This window comes from Mobula birostris, chromosome 8, assembly GCF_030028105.1.
Source record: "Mobula birostris isolate sMobBir1 chromosome 8, sMobBir1.hap1, whole genome shotgun sequence".
Taxonomy (NCBI): Eukaryota; Metazoa; Chordata; class Chondrichthyes; order Myliobatiformes; family Myliobatidae; genus Mobula; species Mobula birostris.
In genome coordinates this window covers 163,935,237-163,955,578 of record NC_092377.1, presented here as the reverse complement: position 1 = coordinate 163,955,578, position 20,342 = coordinate 163,935,237, and the positions used below count along the sequence as shown (strand labels likewise).

General features: G+C 50.9%; 1 protein-coding gene across 3 annotated transcripts in view; it reads left to right on the top strand.

Annotated features, from left to right (window-relative positions):
- Positions 1-20,342, top strand: part of dock5 (dedicator of cytokinesis 5) — a 222,736-nt gene that overhangs the window by 165,585 nt on the left and 36,809 nt on the right. For all 3 annotated transcript variants that reach the window (XM_072266712.1, XM_072266714.1, XM_072266713.1), the window contains 4 exons: positions 2,155-2,255; positions 7,698-7,756; positions 10,019-10,167; positions 12,437-12,522. In XM_072266712.1, coding sequence (XP_072122813.1) covers positions 2,155-2,255; positions 7,698-7,756; positions 10,019-10,167; positions 12,437-12,522 — 395 coding nt within the window. The remainder of the gene's footprint in view (positions 1-2,154; positions 2,256-7,697; positions 7,757-10,018; positions 10,168-12,436; positions 12,523-20,342) is intronic.

Below are 20,342 nucleotides of genomic sequence, written 5' to 3'. Positions count from 1 at the left end.
AGGGAAAAGTTTCCCATCCTAACAGTGCTTTTTCTAATGCTACTGTACTTCCTGCCTGATGGTAGCAGGTCAGGGAGATTGTAGGAGAGATGGGAGGGATTATCAACAGTGCTGAGGGCCCTGCGCGTGCATTCTTCCTGCTAAGTACCTCGGATGGGTGGAAGAGAGACCCCAGTGATCCTCTCAGCAATTCTTGCAAACCTTTGTAGGGTCTTGTGGTCAGTTCCCATACTGACGGTGTTGCAGCTGGTCAGAACACTCTCAAAGATGCTCCTGTATAAATTGGCTAGAATTGGGATGGGCCTCACCAGGAAATGGAGAAACTGTTGTACTTTCGTGACTAAGGTGGTGCTGTTGACGGACCAGGTGAGCTGTGCACTTCCAGAAACCTGGTGCTCCAAACTCTCTCCACGGAGAAGCTGTTTATGTGCAGTGAGGAGTGGTCAGCCTGCTCATTCCTGAAGTCCACTGTTACCTCTTTGTTCTTGTCCACACTGAGACTCAAGCTGTTGTGCTTGTGCCATCCTATGAGGCGCTCTGCCTCCTCTCGGTACGCCGTGTCATTGTCGTTGCTGAAGAAGCCAACCGCTGTTGTGTCATCCGCAAACTTGGTCTGAACAGGGTTCAGCAACACAGTCCTGCGTCGGCGGTGTGAACAGCAACGGCCTGAGCAGGAGCGCTGAGGAGTGCCACTGCTCAGCGTGCTGGAGCCAGAGATGTTCCTGCCAACAGGGACTGACTGTGGTCCAAGGTCCAGTTACAGGGAGGGGTGTTGAGATGCATTGAGGACAGTTTACCCACCAGCTTCTCCGGGATGATTGAACAGCTTCCTGGAATATTAGATCATGAGAACGCTCAGTCCTCTTTTATTGTCATTTAGAAATGCATACATGCATTAAGAAGTGATACAATGTTCCTCCAGAGTGATATCACAGAAAACAGGACAGACCAAAGACTAACACTGACAGAACCACATAATTATAACATATAGTTACAGCAGTGCAAAGCAATACCATAATTTGATGAAGAACAAACCATGGACACGGTAAAAATAGTCTCAAAGTCCCCGAGTCGATCAACTCCCAAGTCTCTGATAGGGGCGGCAAAAGGGAGAAGCTCCCTGCCATAAACCTCCAGGCACCGTCAACTTGCCAATGCCTTGGAAGCAGCCGACCACAGCCGACACTGAGCCCATCCGTCCAAAAACTTCGAGCCTCCGACCAGACTCTCCGATACAGTCTCCTGAGCGCCACCCTCTGCCGAGCGCCTTCGACCTCTCCCCGGCGGCTGAAACACGCAAAGCCGAGGATTCGGGGCCTTCAGCTCCGGAGATCCCGGTTACCACACAGTAGCAGCGGCAGCGAAGCGGGCACTTCAGAAGTTTTCCAGATGTTCCTCCATACTCTCACGTCTGTCTCCATCAAATCAGAATTGTGCACGGTACCCTACTTGACAGATTACAGACGTCATTCACCAGAGTGGCCCTGTGCGCTGTCGTGGCGCCGCCATCTTCTCCTCCTCCTATGAGGTACCATTTTCCAGGTGAGACAGGACGGAGCGGAGGGGAGAGGCTTTGGCATCATCAGTGAACCGATCTGAGCGGTAAGCAAACTGGAAAGTGTCCAATGTAGCAGGAAGCTGGGAGTTAATGTGAACCATAGCCAGCTGCTGAAAACACTTCGTTATTTAGTGCCACTGGATGGTTGTCATTGAGGCAGGTTACTGTCATCTCCTTAGGCACTGGGATGATGGTGGCCATCTTGAAGCCTGAGGGGACAGTGGACTGAACCACATTACATGGCAAGAAGGTTTTGTTTGAAGAGCCCTATTGTGTTTTCTAGAAGGGAGGTTTTGGGAAAGGCAGATTGGAGGATGGGTAATGTCTGCAAGGGGGCTTGTGTTGTATCAACCCACACGCCAAGGACTAGTTCACTTCACTGTTTAGTCTCCATGGTGGATCTAGCTGGCAATAGTCAGTATTTGAGCACTGGGTGCCCCGCACCCCTACATCCCATTAACAAGGTCATTTTTAACCCTGCTTATTTTTGTGATAAATGTTTAATTTCAATGAATAATTCTTGACGTAGACTTAAAACACAGAGATTCTAACTTATAAAAGACGTTCAAAGTACAAAATGATAATTTTTTTTCCAGCTCTGGAACAACTACTTCCATCTGGCAATTGCCTTCCTCGTGCATGACTCCCTGCAACTGGAGAACTTCTCGAGTGAGAAACGGAACAAGATCATCAACAAGTAAAGTTCACTTCTCAGCCCAGCAGGGACTATCCCTGACCTGTACCTGGTACCTGGCAGGGACAATCCCTGACTTGTATCAGGTGTGGAGGTTCACCTGTATGTAAAGTTCACTTAGAAACATAGAAAACCTACAGCACAATACAGGCCCTTCATCCCACAAAGCTGTGCCGAACATGTCCCTACCTTAGAAATTACCGAGGGTTACCCATAGCCCTCTATTTTTCTGAGCACCATGTACCCGTCCAGGAGTCTCTTAAAAGACCCTATCGTATCCACCTCCACCACCGTCACCGGCAGCCCATTCCACGCACTCATCACTCTCTGCGTAAAAAAACTTACCCCTGACATCTCCTCTGTACCTACCTCCAAGCACCCTAAAACTGTGCCCTCTCGTGCTAGGCATTTCAGCCCTGGGAAAAAGCCTCTGACTATCCACATGATCAAAGCCTCTCATCACCTTATACACCTAGTCCCAGCAGTGACTATCCCTGACCTGTACCAGGTGTAGAGGTTCACCTGTATGTAAAGTTCACTTCTCAGCCCAGTGGGGTCTAACCCTTACCTCTACCAGGTGTAGAGGTTCACCTGTATGTAAAGTTCACTTCTCAGACGGCAGGGACTATCCCTGTCCTGGACCCGGTACCTGGCCAGGACTAGCCCTGACCTGTACCAGGTGTCGAGGTTCACCCAGACCAGCAGTGTATATAGTAGGATGTGTGGATAATCCATCTCCCTCACTCAGGTGTAGAGATGAGCCAGAGCAGAGGTGTTTGCACCAGGGCCTGTGGACGACAGCTCTGTATGTAGTCCTGTGCCAAGCGCTCACAGTGTGGAGAGGTGCTTCATCCCCTGTTCACTGCCTTGGGGCCAGACCTGGGATCACAGAAGATGACAGTGGCAGATCGCAGCGTCTGATTAGAGTCACTGTAATGGAGCGGCTAGCACATTCGCTTTAGTAAGCTCACGTTTGATTCCCGCTGCAGTCTGTAAGGAGTTTGTACATTCTCCCCATGACTACATGACTTTCCTCCGGTTCCTCCCACACTCTAAAGATGCTCGTGTTGGGCTTGGTGAGTCGTGGGCATGTTTTGCTGACGCCAGAAGCTTGGTGATACTTGCAGCTGCTCAGCACAATTCACATTGATTTGATTGGAAGCCAATGACACATTTCACTGTGTGTTTCAATGTACGTGTGACAAATAAAGTTAAACTTTTAAATTCTTGAACATCGAGTTATACAGAGATAGGCCATCCAGGTGCCTCCCCAAGCTAGTCCCATTTGCCTGTGCTTTGCCCATATACCTCTAAACCCGCCCCATCCATGTACCTGTCGATCATCATCGTCGTTATGTGCCGTGTCGTGTGACATGGGCAATTATCATCAATCCATGACCATGATTGTTCTTGGCAAAGTTTGCCATTGTCTTCTTCTGGGCAGTGTCTTTACAAAACGGGTGACCCCAACCATTATCAATACTCTTCAGAGATTGTCTGCCTGGTGTCAGTGGTCACATAACCAGGACTTGTGATCTGCACCAGCTGCTCGTACGACCATCCACCACCTGCTCCCATGGTTTCATGTCACCCCAATCGGGGGCTAAGCAGGTGCTACACCTTGCCCGAGGGTGACCTGCAGGCTAGCGGAGGGAAGGAGCGTCTCACACCTCTTTTGTAGAGATGTATCTCCACCCCACCACACATTAGCTGCCCACTTGCCTTTAAAACATTGTAATTTAATCAAAATCAGGTTTATTATCACTGTCATATATCATGAAATTTGTTGTTTTGTGACAGCAGCATAGTGCATTAAATAAAAAAAATTACTAACATTCCTATAAGAATATGATAAAATATATTAAATACATTAAGAATATATTTAATAAATAAATAAGAATATATAAAAAATGTTAAACGTTTCCTAAAGCCCTCTGTTGGTCCGGGTCGACCATGGGATTCGACGTCCCACAGACAGTCACGAAATAAAGAAACAACGTGGAATCCGTTCAAAGAAAAGACATCAAATCTCCAACGTACAAAAAAACACATCATACAAAACACAAAACACTGAATCAGAAAGACAACGAAAGAGTCCAGGCACATAGTCGTCTCTCACATCCCTGGCAGTTTGCAGGCAGAGGCGTTTGTCCGCCTCGATCAAAATTGCTCAAAACAACAATGAGAAAAGGCAGAAACACATCAGAAAGTGAACTACAGAGTCCAGTCCACAAACTGCGCCGATTAGACCTTTCCCCAAGACCCACGGATTCTGGCACCATTGAGCGAGGGTGACAGAGCACGTTCACATGTCGGAAACCTTTCTCCAGGCCGCAGGCTTCGCTTGAAACCTCGTTGTTATACGCAAGCCAGGACATGCAATGTGGAGAGCAAGCTGTTGCCCATATAGCAGGCTCCCCGCTCCACACAGCTGATGCATCCAAAGGAACAGCAGAAACCGGAAGTTTGGCACCAGCAGCATTGCGGGAGTTGCCAGGCAGCGTTGAACTGAGTGCTGAAAAAGAATTTCAGGATGTATATTGTATACATTTCTCTGACATTAAATGCGCCTTAGGGACCCCAGCTTTGGAATTTTTCTCAGTGATTACTGTGAAGGAAAAGCTTTACCCCATGTTTAATCTGTGCCGTCCCATGTCATGGGACTACTGGCTGACACTTTGTCAAGGAGTTTTTGACTGTATTTAACCTGTACTGTCTGAAGCCCTATATTATCAGATAGAGCATTTTTTTAAAACTCTATGCAACCTCCTGTGTGGTGGGGTGGAGATACGTCTCTGCCAAAGGAGGTGTGAGACGCTCCTTCCCTCCACTAGCCTGCAGGTCACCCTTGGGCAAGGTGTAGCACCTGCTTAGCCCCCAGATCAGGGCCACGTGAAGCCATGGGAGCAGGTGGTGGATGGTCGTATGAGCAGCCGGTGCAGATCAGAAGTCCTGGTTATGCACAGAAAACAGGCCATTAGGCCTTCTAGTCACTGCCGAATCATTATTCGGCTAGTTCCATTGATCTGCACCCAGTCCATAACCCTCCAGACCTCTCCCATCCATGTATCTATCCAAATAGATATATTTATTTATCCAAATAGGCAGTGCCTTGTAAAGTCACTGCCGAGAAGGCGGCGATGGCAAACCACTTCTATAGAATAATTTGCCAAGAACAATCATGGTCATGGAAAGACCATGACCGCCCACTTCATGCGACATGGCACATAACAATGTCATATGACACGGCACATAATGATGATGTCATATGACACGGCACATAACGATGATGTCATATGACACGGCACATAACGATGGTGATACAACCTAAACAATAACTGAACAGGGAATGTTTGATGGAACAGTGTAGAGCAAGGGTTCCCAACTTGGGGACCACAAACTCCTCAGTTAACGGTAGGGTCAATGTCAATGGCATAAAAAAAGGTTGGGAATCCCTGGACTGTAGAGAAAGTTTTACACCATATTTAACCCATTTGTTCCCTTCCTGTTGGATCCAGATGTTTTTGGACCCAAGGTCCTTTGGAAGTCAGAAACGAGGCATAAAACTTGTTGCTTATGGCCATTTTTATGAAGCGCTATAAAAAGAAAAGGAAGGAAGGAAGATCACAAAGAACAAAAGCAAATTCTAACGGCAAGAGTGAAAAACAAAGACAGAATCAGACTCAGCTTTAATATCGCAAACAACAGGAATTCTGCAGATGCTGGAAATTCAAGCAACACACATCAAAGTTGCTGGTGAACGCAGCAGGCCAGGCAGCATCTCTAGGAAGAGGTACAGTCGACGTTTCAGGCCGAGACCCTTCCTGTCCTGACGAAGGGTCTCAGCCTGAAACGTCGACTGTACCTCTTCCTAGAGATGCTGCCTGGCCTGCTGCGTTCACCAGCAACTTTTGTGTGTTGCTGAGTTTTAATATCAGTGGCGTGTGGCGCGAACTTGATTTGTGGCGGCAGTACAGTGCAGTACGTAATAACCAAAAGCTCTAAGTTACAAAAGAAGTATATAACTGTGTTCACTGTCCGTTGAGAAATCTGATGGCAAAAGAACAGAGTGAGTCAAAAAAGAGAGCGAAGAATCGTGCTGTAGTTCTCTTATAGCAGATTGCTGATCACACTAAATTCCATTCAAATTCCTTTGCTTAAATTAACCAATGAGGAAGCCCCTACTCAACTAACGCGATCCCCGCCTCTGAAACTAGGAAGTTTCCTGAAAGATATGGAGGCAACTGTACCACTAGAAAACTCATTGAACAATTCGATGTATACAGAGAATTACCGTTCTGTGCAAGTCTTCGGCACCCGAGCTATATATACAGTATGTGCCTGAGACTTTAGCACAGAACAGTATTTGTCAACGTGGAGGGGAGAGCGAGTTTGTAAATCTGACAGGAGGACTGTCCACGTGTGTGGGTGGGAGGGAGGAACGCGTCTTGTTTTGCTGTTGCAACGCACACAAAATGCTGGAGGAACTCAACAGGTCAGGCAGCATCTGTGGAAAAGAGCAAGCAGTGGACGTTTCGGGCCGAGACCCTTCTACAGGATTGTAGGACTGAAGAAGGGTCTCGGCCCAAAACGTCGACTGTTTACTGTTTTCTATCACTGCTGCCTGACCTGCTGGGTCCCTCCAGCATCTTGTGCGTGTTGTTCTGGATTTCCAGCGTCTGCAGATTTTCTGGTGTTTGCTTTGCTGTTGTTGTTTTGTTGCTTGTTGTTCTGCCAAGCATCGTGGGAATGCTATGTTGGCACCGCTGGTTGGCATCGCTGGTTGCATTGTTCTCTGGCACCATCTTCCTCAGCTTCGTAGCAACACAAGCGGGCTGCCCCCTGCACCTCCCTCGGTTGTGTTGGTTGTTAACGCAAACGACAGATTTCACTGTAAGTTTCGACATACATCTGATAAATAAATCTGAATAGAATCTGAGGGGAGATTGAACTCTGCATCCAGCCGGTGATTTACTACAATTGTGAATGGCACACGTGCCACTCGCTGTTCCTCACCTGGGGCCCATCACCCTTTCTGGGACAGAGGCTGCCAACAGCTTCTCGCCAGAGTCCTCTGTGCTGGGCCAATAAAAGATTGGTCAGGCCCCTTTCACCACCGACTTCATCCATCTTGTAGGTGAGGATCAATCTTCTCCAGGATGGGGTCTTTAGAGTTTCTCGTTGGCGTTTCTCTGTCTCTGGGTTTTACAGGATGAAGTTGCTAGTCCCACACCTAACCGTCCTCCTTTTGCAATCGGGCTTGGGACCATCCACGGTGGAGATGCTTCATCAGATAAATAGATAGTCAACCTCACTTGCAATGTTTTGACTGCTTGCACTGAATATTTTAAAAATATTTTTGATATTAAAATTTAATATTAAAATGTTACAATGGATTATAGTATTTATAATTAAATACATATGGTAATGTTAATATTTTTGCAGGTATGGAGACATGAGAAAGGAGATTGGGTTCAAAATAAGGGACATGTGGTATAACCTCGGTAAGTACAATGTCACACAAACACGGTACCACACAGGCAGCCCTCATTCGGCCCACATTACAGGAAGGATGTCCCTGGGTAACGAACAGGTTCCAGTTTTACGGGCAGCCTGAAGTTGATTTTTTTATCCATAAATCAGAAAATACACAGAACTGATTTTTATTTGGAGATCCTGCGCAGTTACAGGCCTTTTGCGGCACCCCCCCCCCACGCACTGCCCAATTACAGTCATCTGACCAGTTAACCTGCTGACCCCTAGCTCTTTGGAATGTGACATCACTAACGCCAGTCTCAAGGACAGCTTCGATACCACTGAACGGACCTGCTGTACGATAAGATGCACTCCGGACCTCAGTACAGCAACCAAACATCCTCAACACAGTAATGAACAGCACTGAAAATGCACAAGACTGATAAGATACTAAATCTGGAGAGAGAGAGAGAGAAAGAGAGAGAGAGAGACACTAGCTCTGCCATTCATAGATGTGACCACATTACCATATAACAATTACAGCACGGAAACAGGCCATCTTGGCCCTTGTAGTCCGTGCCGAACTTTTACTCTCACCTAGTCCCACCGACCTGCACTCAGCCCATAACCCTCCATTCCTTTCCTGTCCATATATCTATCCAATTTAACTTTAAATGACAACATTGAACCTGCCTCAACCACTTCTGCTGGAAGCTCATTCCACACAGCTACCACTCTCTGAGTAAAGAAGTTCCCCCTCGTGTTACCCCTAAACTTTTGCCCTTTAACTCTCAACTCATGTCCTCTTGTTTGAATCTCCCCTACTCTCAATGGAAAAAACCTATCCACGTCAACTCTGTCCATCCCCCTCATAATTTTAAATACCTCTGTCAAATCCCCCCTCAACCTTCTACGCTCCAAAGAATAAAGACCCAACTCGTTCAACCTTTCTCTGTAACTTCAGAGATGAAACCCAGGTAACATTCTAGTACATCTTCTCTGTACCCTCTCAATTTTATTGACATCTTTCCTATAATTTGGTGACCAGAACTGCACACAATACTCCAAATTTGGCCTTACCCAATGCCTTATACAATTTCAACATTACATCCCAACTCCTGTACTCAATGCTCTGATTTATAATTATGTCAGGCTTTTAAATTTAATAGTAAGTCCGTAAGACATAAGAGCAGGATTAAGGCCATTTGGCCCATCAAGTCTGCTCTATCATTTGATCGTGACTGATTGATAGGAAGTTATGGCTCAATTTTATAAAACTGGTTAGGCCACACCTGGTGTATCGCATACCGTTCTAACCACCCCATTACAGGGAGTATGTGGGGGCTTTGGAGAAGTTGCAGCAGAGGTTTACCAGGATGCTGCCAAGATTAGAGAGCAGGATCTATCAAGAGTCTGGACAAACTTGGGTTGTTTTGTCCGGAGCAGCGGAGACTGAGGGAAGAGCTGATCGAGGTTTATAAGATCATGAGAGGCACAGCTAGAGTAGAGAGCTGGTGCCTTTTTCTCCGGGTCGAGCTGTCCAATACCAAAGGGTATACATTAAAGGTGAGAGGGGGTAAGTTGAAAGGAAATATACATTATATACAGAGTGGCGGGCGCCTGGAAATGCTGACGGCAGAAATGATAGAGGCATTTAAAAGGCTTAAATAGGCACATGAACGTACGGAGACTCGATATGCGTATTGTGTAGGCAGAAGGGGTTAGATTAGTTAGGTGTTTGTTTCAGCAGAAACATGATGGGCTGAAGGGCCTGTTCCTGTGCTGTTCTGTGTTTTAATATCTGTGTCATACACGATGTTAAATCCAGCTGATCCCATCTGTCTGCACACGACCCATATCCCTCCATTCTCGGCATATTCATGGGCCTCGCTAAACGCTCTTTAAACGCCCCTGTTATGTCTGCTTCAACACCACCCCTGGCAGTACGTTCCAGACACCCACCACCCCTGACCCGTTCGCCAATTCCAGCGGAACACGCAAAGTGCTGGAGGAACTCACCATGTTAGGCAGCATCTGTGGAAAGAAACTGGTCTCAGTCTAAAACGCCAACTGTTTATTCCCCTCTGTGGATGCTGCATGACCTGCTGAGCTCGTCCAGCATTGTGTGTGTGTGTGTTGCTCAGCAGAATCTCCTGTGTTACATACATCATAATTCCGCAGAATTCCAACAGGCTTCTTCCCGACTCTGCCTACAGGTCTGAGCTTGGTTGGCATGACAGGTGCTTCTCCGGTTATTGCGAGATCATTGACCAGTTTGCTTGACGTTCTAGGTCCCCACAAGATTAAGTTCATCCCAGGGATGGTGGGGCCGATCTTGGAGATGACTCTGGTCCCAGAGCCGGAGCTCAGGAGAGCCACAATTCCCATCTTCTTCGACATGATGCAGTGCGAATTCAGCGTCCACAGGTGCTTCCATGCTGTAAGTAGACAAGTGCAGAAGGCCATTCAGCCCATCGAGTCTGCTCCACCATTCCATCATCATTATGTGCCATGTTGTTTGACGGGGGTGATCATGGTCTTTCCATGACCATGATTGTTCTTGGCAAATCTTTCTACAGAAGTGGTTTGCCATTGCCTTCTTCTGGGCAGGGTCTTTACAAGACGGGTGACCCCAGCCGTTATCAATACTCTTCAGAGATTGTCTGCCTGGTGTCAGTGGTCACATAACCAGGACTTGTGATATGCACCAGCTGCTCCTATGACCATCCACCACCTGCTCCCATGGCTTCACGTGACCCCAATCCGGGGGGTGGGGGGGTGGTGAGCAGCTTAAGAGTGATCTGCAGGCTAGCGGAGGGAAGGAGCGGCTTATACCTCCTTTGGTAGAGACATAGCTCCACCCCACCACCCAATTCTATCATGGGATATTTTTATCTCTCTCAACCCCACTCTCCTGCCTTATTCCCATAACCTTTGACACTCTTACTAATCAAGAACCCGTCAACCTCCACTTTAAATACACCAATGATTTCCCCTCCACAGTTGTCTGTGGCAAGAAGTTCCACACATTCTCCATCCTCTGGCTTAAGAAATTCCCTCTGCTCTTTGTTCTAAAGTGACATCTTGCTATTCTGAGGCTCACATTCTGGTCCTCGACTCCTCCAGTATGGGAAACATCCTCTCCACAGCCACTCTGCCAAGGCCTTTCAAAATTCGATAGATTTCAATGAGATCACTCCTTGTTTTTCTGAACTCCAGCAACTATAGGACCAGAGTCATCAAATGCTCCTCATACATTAACCCCTTCACTCCTGGGATCATTCTCCTGAACCTCCTCTGGACCCTCTCCAATGTCAGCACATCTTCGCAGATACGGGACCCAAAACCAAGGGTCAGTAAGTGATTTATTTCACAGTCACGAGGTACCGAGTGGTGAGGTGGAGATACGTCTCTACCGAAGGAGGTGTAAGGCACTCCTTCCCTCCGCTAGCCTGCGGGTCACCCTCGGGCGAGGTGTAGCATCTGTTTAGCCCTCCGATCAGGGTCATGTGAACCCATGAGAGCAGGTGGTGGATGGTCGTACGAGCAGCCGGTGCAGATCACGAGTCCTGGTTATGTGACCACTGACACCAGGCAGACAATCTCTGAAGAGTATTGATAATGGCTGGGGTCACCCATCTTGTAAAGACACTGCCCAGAAGAAGGCAATGGCAAACCACTTCTGTAGAAAAATTGCCAAGAACGGTCATGGTGGCGGGACCATGATCGCCCAGGTCATACGATGTGGCACATAATGAATGAATGAATGTACTGAAGTGCAGTGAAAATCCCTGTGTGCCATCCATACAGTTTATTTGATCACAAATTCATTGAATATTCCCTTAACACAATGGGATAGGCTCTTGACCACATGCTCAGCCTCACCGTTAGGGCGAAACAGTTACATAGCAGTATGCATAACACTTTACTCAGCAGCGACCCGGGTTCAATACCACCCCCCCCCCCCGGCTGTCTCTGAGGAGTTTGCACGCTCTCCTTGTGACCATGTGGGTTTCCTCTGGGTGCTCTGGTTTCCTCCCACAGTCTGAAGGCGTGCTGTGGGCATGTTCTGTCGGCGCCAGAGACATGAAGGCACAACCTAAGGTTGTGTTGGTTGTTACCGTAGACGACACATTTCCCTGTATGTTTCAGTGTACGCGTGATCGAGCAATCTGAACCTGAGAGATCTGGCCAGTCTCCACATCCTGAACCGAGCCAAGGACCCTGGCCAATGCCAGCTTCTGTCTTGGAGCTGATCTGGTTAAATGGTGTTGGTGTATTGCCAAACGGGACCGGCTGAAAGGGTGGCGACAGTTGCAGGCTGCCCCCAGCACGCCCTCGGGTGTGTTGGTTGTTTACACATTGTTTCAATGTACATGTGATAAATAGATCTGAAACCTGATGAGTTGGGCTGAAGGGCCCGTTTTCACACTGTCTAAACCTACGACACCGTGGCTCCAGGTCTCCTCAGGGCCAACGTGTGTAAAGTAGCCCCGGTCACTGCTCTCTGTGCATGGACAGCATGGTAACGCTGTACGCTGCTGAATATCCCACACATCAGCATCAGCTAGTGTGTGAGCTCAGCCTCGTGGGCGGCTGAGGAGAGGGGAGAGGGTGCCAGAGCGGGACGCTGGCGGGGTGTGGCCTCAAGTATATCGTGCGCAGAAACAACGAGGGTGGCATTGAATGCAGGCAAACTTCTTTTTCAGTTTGAGAATGAGCTGATCACCAAACTGGACCAGGAAGTGGAAGGAGGCCGGGGAGACGAGATGTACAAAGTCCTCCTGGAGAAAATGTGAGTGTTGACCACGGCCAGTCCTTCCCCAGGGAAACCCCCAGGCGTGCAGCCATTCCTTCCACAGGGAAACCCCCAGGTGTGCAGCCATTCCTTCCCCAGGGAAACCCCCAGGTGTGCAGCCATTCCTTCCACAGGGAAACCCCCAGGTGTGCAGCCATTCCTTCCACAGGGAAACCCCCAGGCGTGCAGCCATTCCTTCCCCAGGGAAACCCCCAGGCGTGCAGCCATTCCTTCCCCAGGGAAACCCCCAGGTGTGCAGCCATTCCTTCCCCAGGGAAACCCCCAGGTGTGCAGCCATTCCTTCCCCAGGGAAACCCCCAGGTGTGCAGCCATTCCTTCCCCAGGGAAACCCCCAGGCGTGCAGCCATTCCTTCCCCAGGGAAACCCCCAGGCGTGCAGCCATTCCTTCCACAGGGAAACCCCCAGGTGTGCATTCATTTTGTCCTTATGCTCACTCTAAACCTAAGCTCTCTGGTTTTACACACCTCTACCACAGGGAAAAGTTATTTGCCGATCCATTCTGTTGGACGTAGGAGCAGAATTAGACCATTCAGCTCATCCGTGCAGACCAAGATGTCTGCTCCACCGTACAGTCACAGCTGATCTATTGTCCCCCTCAACCCCATTCTCCTGTCTTCTCCTTGTAACCTTTGATGCCTTGACTGCTCAAGAATCTATCACCCTCTGTTTCAAATATACCCAATGACTTCACCTCCACAATCGTCTGTGGCAGTGAATTCCACAGACTCACCACCATCCAGCTCAAGAAATTCTTCCTCATCTCTATTCTAAAGGGGCGTCCCTCTATTCCGAGGCTGTGCCCTCTGGTCCTAGACTCCCCCACTATAGGACACATCCTCTCCACGTCCACTCTATCTTGGCCTTTCAATATTCCATAGGTTTCCATGAGATCCCACCACCCCCCCATTCTTCTAAACCCTAGCCCATCCCCTAAACCAAAGCCTGCCAGTTTTACACACCTCTATTATGGGGAAAAGTTACTCATTATCTACACTATCTATTCCCTTCATGAATTTATTTCCGGTCTCCTCCCCGCCATGGAAAACAAACGCAGACTACGTGGTTTCTTTCCATAACTATGCCATTCCATCCCAGTCATTCTCAAACACAAGAGGCTGTGCAGACACTGGAAACCCAGAGTAACCCATACAAACCGCTGGAGACCGAGACCCTTCACCGGGACTGGAAAGGAAGAGGGAAGAAGCCGGAATAAGAAGCTGGGATGGAAGGGGACTGAGTTACAAGATGGTTAGCAGGTGGGAGAGGGAAGATGTACAAGTCGGCAGGTGACAGGTGAGACCAGGTGAGGGGGAAGGTGATGAAGTGAGAAGCTGGGAGGTGATAGGTGAGACCAGGTGAGGGGGAAGGTGATGAAGTGAGAAGCTGGGAGGTGACAGGTGAGACCAGGTGAAGGGGAAGGTGATGAAGTGAGAAGCTGGGAGGTGACAGGTGAGACCAGGTGAGGGGGAAGGTGATGAAGTGAGAAGCTGGGAGGTGACTGGTGAGACCAAGTGAGGGGGAAGGTGATGAAGTGAGAAGCTGGGAGGTGACAGGTGAGACCAGATGAGGGGAAGGTGATGAAGTGAGAAGCTGGGAGGTGACTGGTGAGACCAGGTGAGGGGGAAGGTGATGAAGTGAGAAGCTGGGAGGTGACAGGTGAGACCAGGTGAGGGGGAAGGTGATGAAGTGAGAAGCTGGGAGGTGACAGGTGAGACTAGGTGAGGGGGAAGGTGATGAAGTGAGAAGCTGGGAGGTGACTGGTGAGACCAAGTGAGGGGGAAGGTGATGAAGTGAGAAGCTGGGAGGTGACAGGTGAGACCAGATGAGGGGAAGGTGATGAAGTGAGAAGCTGGGAGGTGACTGGTGAGACCAGGTGAGGGGGAAGGTGATGAAGTGAGAAGCTGGGAGGTGACAGGTGAGACCAGGTGAGGGGGAAGGTGATGAAGTGAGAAGCTGGGAGGTGACAGGTGAGACTAGGTGAGGGGGAAGGTGATGAAGTGAGAAGCTGGGAGGTGACAGGTGAGGGGGAAGGTGATGAAGTGAGAAGCTGGGTGTGACAGGTGAGACCAGGTGAGGGGAAAGGTGATGAAGTGAGAAGCTGGGAGGTAACAGGTGAGACCAGGTGAGGGGGAAGGTGATGAAGTGAGAAGCTGGGAGGTGACTGGTGAGACTAGCTGAGGGGGAAGGTGATGAAGTGAGAAGCTGGGAGGTGACAGGTGAGACCAGGTGATGGGAAGGTGATGAAGTGAGAAACTGGGAGGTGACAGGTGAGACCAGGTGAGGGGGAAGGTGATGAAGTGAGAAGCTGGGAGGTGACAGGTGAGACCAGGTGAGGGGGAAGGTGATGAAGTGAGAAGCTGGGAGGTGACAGGTGAGACCAGGTGAAGGGGAAGGTGATGAAGTGAGAAGCTGGGAGATGACTGGTGAGACCAAGTGAGGGGGAAGGTGATGAAGTGAGAAGCTGGGAGGTGACAGGTGAGACCAGATGAGGGGAAGGTGATGAAGTGAGAAGCTGGGAGGTGACTGGTGAGACCAGGTGAGGGGGAAGGTGATGAAGTGATAAGCTGGGAGGTGACAGGTGAGACCAGGTGAGGGGGAAGGTGATGAAGTGAGAAGCTGGGAGGTGACAGGTGAGACTAGGTAAGGGGGAAGGTGATGAAGTGAGAAGCTGGGAGGTGACTGGTGAGACCAAGTGAGGGGGAAGGTGATGAAGTGAGAAGCTGGGAGGTGACAGGTGAGACCAGATGAGGGGAAGGTGATGAAGTGAGAAGCTGGGAGGTGACTGGTGAGACCAGGTGAGGGGGAAGGTGATGAAGTGAGAAGCTGGGAGGTGACAGGTGAGACCAGGTGAGGGGGAAGGTGATGAAGTGAGAAGCTGGGAGGTGACAGGTGAGACTAGGTGAGGGGGAAGGTGATGAAGTGAGAAGCTGGGAGGTGACAGGTGAGACCAGGTGAGGGGGAAGGTGATGAAGTGAGAAGCTGGGAGGTGACAGGTGAGACCAGGTGAGGGGAAAGGTGATGAAGTGAGAAGCTGGGAGGTGACAGGTGAGACCAGGTGAGGGGGAAGGTGATGAAGTGAGAAGCTGGGAGGTGACTGGTGAGACTAGCTGAGGGGGAAGGTGATGAAGTGAGAAACTGGGAGGTGACAGGTGAGACCAGGTGAGGGGGAAGGTGATGAAGTGAGAAGCTGGGAGGTGACAGGTGAGAGCAGGTGAGGGGGAAGGTGATGAAGTGAGAAGCTGGGTGTGACAGGTGAGACCAGGTGAGGGGGAAGGTGATGAAGTGAGAAGCTGGGAGGTGACTGGTGAGTCCAAGTGAGGGGGAAGGTGATGAAGTGAGAAGCTGGGAGGTGACTGGTGAGACCAGGTGAGGGGGAAGGTGATGAAGTGAGAAGCTGGGAGGTGACAGGTGAGACCAGGTGAGGGGGAAGGTGATGAAGTGAGAAGCTGGGAGGTGACAGGTGAGACTAGGTGAGGGGGAAGGTGATGAAGTGAGAAGCTGGGAGGTGACTGGTGAGACCAAGTGAGGGGGAAGGTGATGAAGTGAGAAGCTGGGAGGTGACAGGTGAGACCAGATGAGGGGAAGGTGATGAAGTGAGAAGCTGGGAGGTGACTGGTGAGACCAGGTGAGGGGGAAGGTGATGAAGTGAGAAGCTGGGAGGTGACAGGTGAGACCAGGTGAGGGGGAAGGTGATGAAGTGAGAAGCTGGGAGGTGACAGGTGAGACTAGGTGAGGGGGAAGGTGATGAAGTGAGAAGCTGGGAGGTGACAGGTGAGACCAGATGAGGGGAAGGTGATGAAGTGAGAAGCTGGGAGGTGACAGGTGAGACCAGGTGAGGGGGAAGGTGATGAAGTGAGAAGCTGGGAGGTGACAGGTGAGACCAGGTGAAGGGGAAGGTGATGAAGTGAGAAGCTGGGAGATGACTGGTGAGACCAAGTGAGGGGGAAGGTGATGAAGTGAGAAGCTGGGAGGTGACAGGTGAGACCAGGTGAGGGGGAAGGTGATGAAGTGAGAAGCTGGGAGGTGACAGGTGAGACCAGGTGAGGGGAAAGGTGATGAAGTGAGAAGCTGGGAGGTGACAGGTGAGACCAGGTGAGGGGGAAGGTGATGAAGTGAGAAGCTGGGAGGTGACTGGTGAGACTAGCTGAGGGGGAAGGTGATGAAGTGAGAAGCTGGGAGGTGACAGGTGAGACCAGGTGATGGGAAGGTGATGAAGTGAGAAACTGGGAGGTGACAGGTGAGACCAGGTGAGGGGGAAGGTGATGAAGTGAGAAGCTGGGAGGTGACAGGTGAGACTAGGTGAGGGGGAAGGTGATGAAGTGAGAAGCTGGGAGGTGACAGGTGAGACCAGGTGAGGGGGAAGGTGATGAAGTGAGAAGCTGGGTGTGACAGGTGAGACCAGGTGAGGGGGAAGGTGATGAAGTGAGAAGCTGGGAGGTGACAGGTGAGACCAGGTGAGGGGGAAGGTGATGAAGTGAGAAGCTGGGAGGTGACAGGTGAGACTAGGTGAGGGGGAAGGTGATGAAGTGAGAAGCTGGGAGGTGACTGGTGAGTCCAAGTGAGGGGGAAGGTGATGAAGTGAGAAGCTGGGAGGTGACAGGTGAGACCAGATGAGGGGAAGGTGATGAAGTGAGAAGCTGGGAGGTGACTGGTGAAACCAGGTGAGGGGGATGAAGTGAGAAGCTGGGAGGTGATAGGTGAGACCAGGTGAGGGGGAAGGTGATGAAGTGAGAAGCTGGGAGGTGACAGGTGAGGCCAGGTGAAGGGGAAGGTGATGAAGTGAGAAGCTGGGAGGTGACAGGTGAGACCAGGTGAGGGGGAAGGTGATGAAGTGAGAAGCTGGGAGATGACTGGTGAGACCAAGTGAGGGGGAAGGTGATGAAGTGAGAAGCTGGGAGGTGATAGGTGAGACCAGGTGAGGGGGAAGGTGATGAAGTGAGAAGCTGGGAGGTGACAGGTGAGACCAGGTGAGGGGGAAGGTGATGAAGTGAGAAGCTGGGAGGTGACAGGTGAGACCAGGTGAAGGGGAAGGTGATGAAGTGAGAAGCTGGGAGGTGACAGGTGAGACCAGGTGAAGGGGAAGGTGATGAAGTGAGAAGCTGGGAGATGACTGGTGAGACCAAGTGAGGGGGAAGGTGATGAAGTGAGAAGCTGGGAGGTGACAGGTGAGACCAGATGAGGGGAAGGTGATGAAGTGAGAAGCTGGGAGGTGACTGGTGAGACCAGGTGAGGGGAAAGGTGATGAAGTGAGAAGCTGGGAGGTGACAGGTGAGACTAGGTGAGGGGGAAGGTGATGAAGTGAGAAGCTGGGAGGTGACTGGTGAGACCAAGTGAGGGGGAAGGTGATGAAGTGAGAAGCTGGGAGGTGACAGGTGAGACCAGATGAGGGGAAGGTGATGAAGTGAGAAGCTGGGAGGTGACAGGTGAGACCAGGTGAGGGGGAAGGTGATGAAGTGAGAAGCTGGGAGGTGACTGGTGAGACCAGGTGAGGGGGAAGGTGATGAAGTGAGAAGCTGGGAGGTGACAGGTGAGACCAGGTGAGGGGGAAGGTGATGAAGTGAGAAGCTGGGAGGTGACAGGTGAGACTAGGTGAGGGGGAAGGTGATGAAGTGAGAAGCTGGGAGGTGACAGGTGAGACCAGATGAGGGGAAGGTGATGAAGTGAGAAGCTGGGAGGTGACTGGTGAGACCAGGTGAGGGGGATGAAGTGAGAAGCTGGGAGGTGATAGGTGAGACCAGGTGAGGGGGAAGGTGATGAAGTGAGAAGCTGGGAGGTGACAGGTGAGACCAGGTGAAGGGGAAGGTGATGAAGTGAGAAGCTGGGAGGTGACAGGTGAGACCAGGTGAAGGGGAAGGTGATGAAGTGAGAAGCTGGGAGATGACTGGTGAGACCAAGTGAGGGGGAAGGTGATGAAGTGAGAAGCTGGGAGGTGACAGGTGAGACCAGATGAGGGGAAGGTGATGAAGTGAGAAGCTGGGAGGTGACTGGTGAGACCAGGTGAGGGGGAAGGTGATGAAGTGAGAAGCTGGGAGGTGACAGGTGAGACTAGGTGAGGGGGAAGGTGATGAAGTGAGAAGCTGGGAGGTGACTGGTGAGACCAAGTGAGGGGGAAGGTGATGAAGTGAGAAGCTGGGAGGTGACAGGTGAGACCAGATGAGGGGAAGGTGATGAAGTGAGAAGCTGGGAGGTGACTGGTGAGACCAGGTGAGGGGGAAGGTGATGAAGTGAGGTGACAGGTGAGACCAGGTGAGGGGGAAGGTGATGAAGTGAGAAGCTGGGAGGTGACAGGTGAGACTAGGTGAGGGGGAAGGTGATGAAGTGAGAAGCTGGGAGGTGACAGGTGAGACCAGGTGAGGGGGAAGGTGATGAAGTGAGAAGCTGGGAGGTGACAGGTGAGACCAGGTGAGGGGAAAGGTGATGAAGTGAGAAGCTGGGAGGTGACAGGTGAGACCAGGTGAGGGGAAAGGTGATGAAGTGAGAAGCTGGGAGGTGACTGGTGAGACTAGCTGAGGGGGAAGGTGATGAAGTGAGAAGCTGGGAGGTGACAGGTGAGACCAGGTGATGGGAAGGTGATGAAGTGAGAAACTGGGAGGTGACAGGTGAGACCAGGTGAGGGGGAAGGTGATGAAGTGAGAAGCTGGGAGGTGACAGGTGAGACCAGGTGAGGGGGAAGGTGATGAAGTGAGAAGCTGGGAGATGACTGGTGAGACCAAGTGAGGGGGAAGGTGATGAAGTGAGAAGCTGGGAGGTGACAGGTGAGACCAGATGAGGGGAAGGTGATGAAGTGAGAAGCTGGGAGGTGACTGGTGAGACCAGGTGAGGGGGAAGGTGATGAAGTGAGAAGCTGGGAGGTGACAGGTGAGACTAGGTGAGGGGGAAGGTGATGAAGTGAGAAGCTGGGAGGTGACAGGTGAGACCAGGTGAGGGGGAAGGTGATGAAGTGAGAAGCTGGGAGGTGACAGGTGAGACCAGATGAGGGGAAGGTGATGAAGTGAGAAGCTGGGAGGTGACTGGTGAGACCAGGTGAGGGGAATGAAGTGAGAAGCTGGGAGGTGATAGGTGAGACCAGGTGAGGGGGAAGGTGATGAAGTGAGAAGCTGGGAGGTGACAGGTGAGGCCAGGTGAAGGGGAAGGTGATGAAGTGAGAAGCTGGGAGGTGACAGGTGAGACCAGGTGAGGGGGAAGGTGATGAAGTGAGAAGCTGGGAGATGACTGGTGAGACCAAGTGAGGGGGAAGGTGATGAAGTGAGAAGCTGGGAGGTGATAGGTGAGACCAGGTGAGGGGGAAGGTGATGAAGTGAGAAGCTGGGAGGTGACAGGTGAGACCAGGTGAGGGGGAAGGTGATGAAGTGAGAAGCTGGGAGGTGACAGGTGAGACCAGGTGAAGGGGAAGGTGATGAAGTGAGAAGCTGGGAGGTGACTGGTGAGACCAGGTGAGGGGGAAGGTGATGAAGTGAGAAGTTGCGAGGTGACAGGTGAGACCAGGTGAGGGGGAAGGTGATGAAGTGAGAAGCTGGGAGGTGACAGGTGAGACCAGGTGAGGGGGATGAAGTGAGAAGCTGGGAGGTGATAGGTGAGACCAGGTGAGGGGGAAGGTGATGAAGTGAGAAGCTCGGAGGTGATAGGTGAGACCAGGTGAGGGGGAAGGTGATGAAGTGAGAAGCTGGGAGGTGACAGGTGAGACCAGGTGAGGGGGAAGGTGATGAAGTGAGAAGCTGGGAGGTGACAGGTGAGACCAGGTGAAGGGGAAGGTGATGAAGTGAGAAGCTGGGAGGTGACTGGTGAGACCAGGTGAG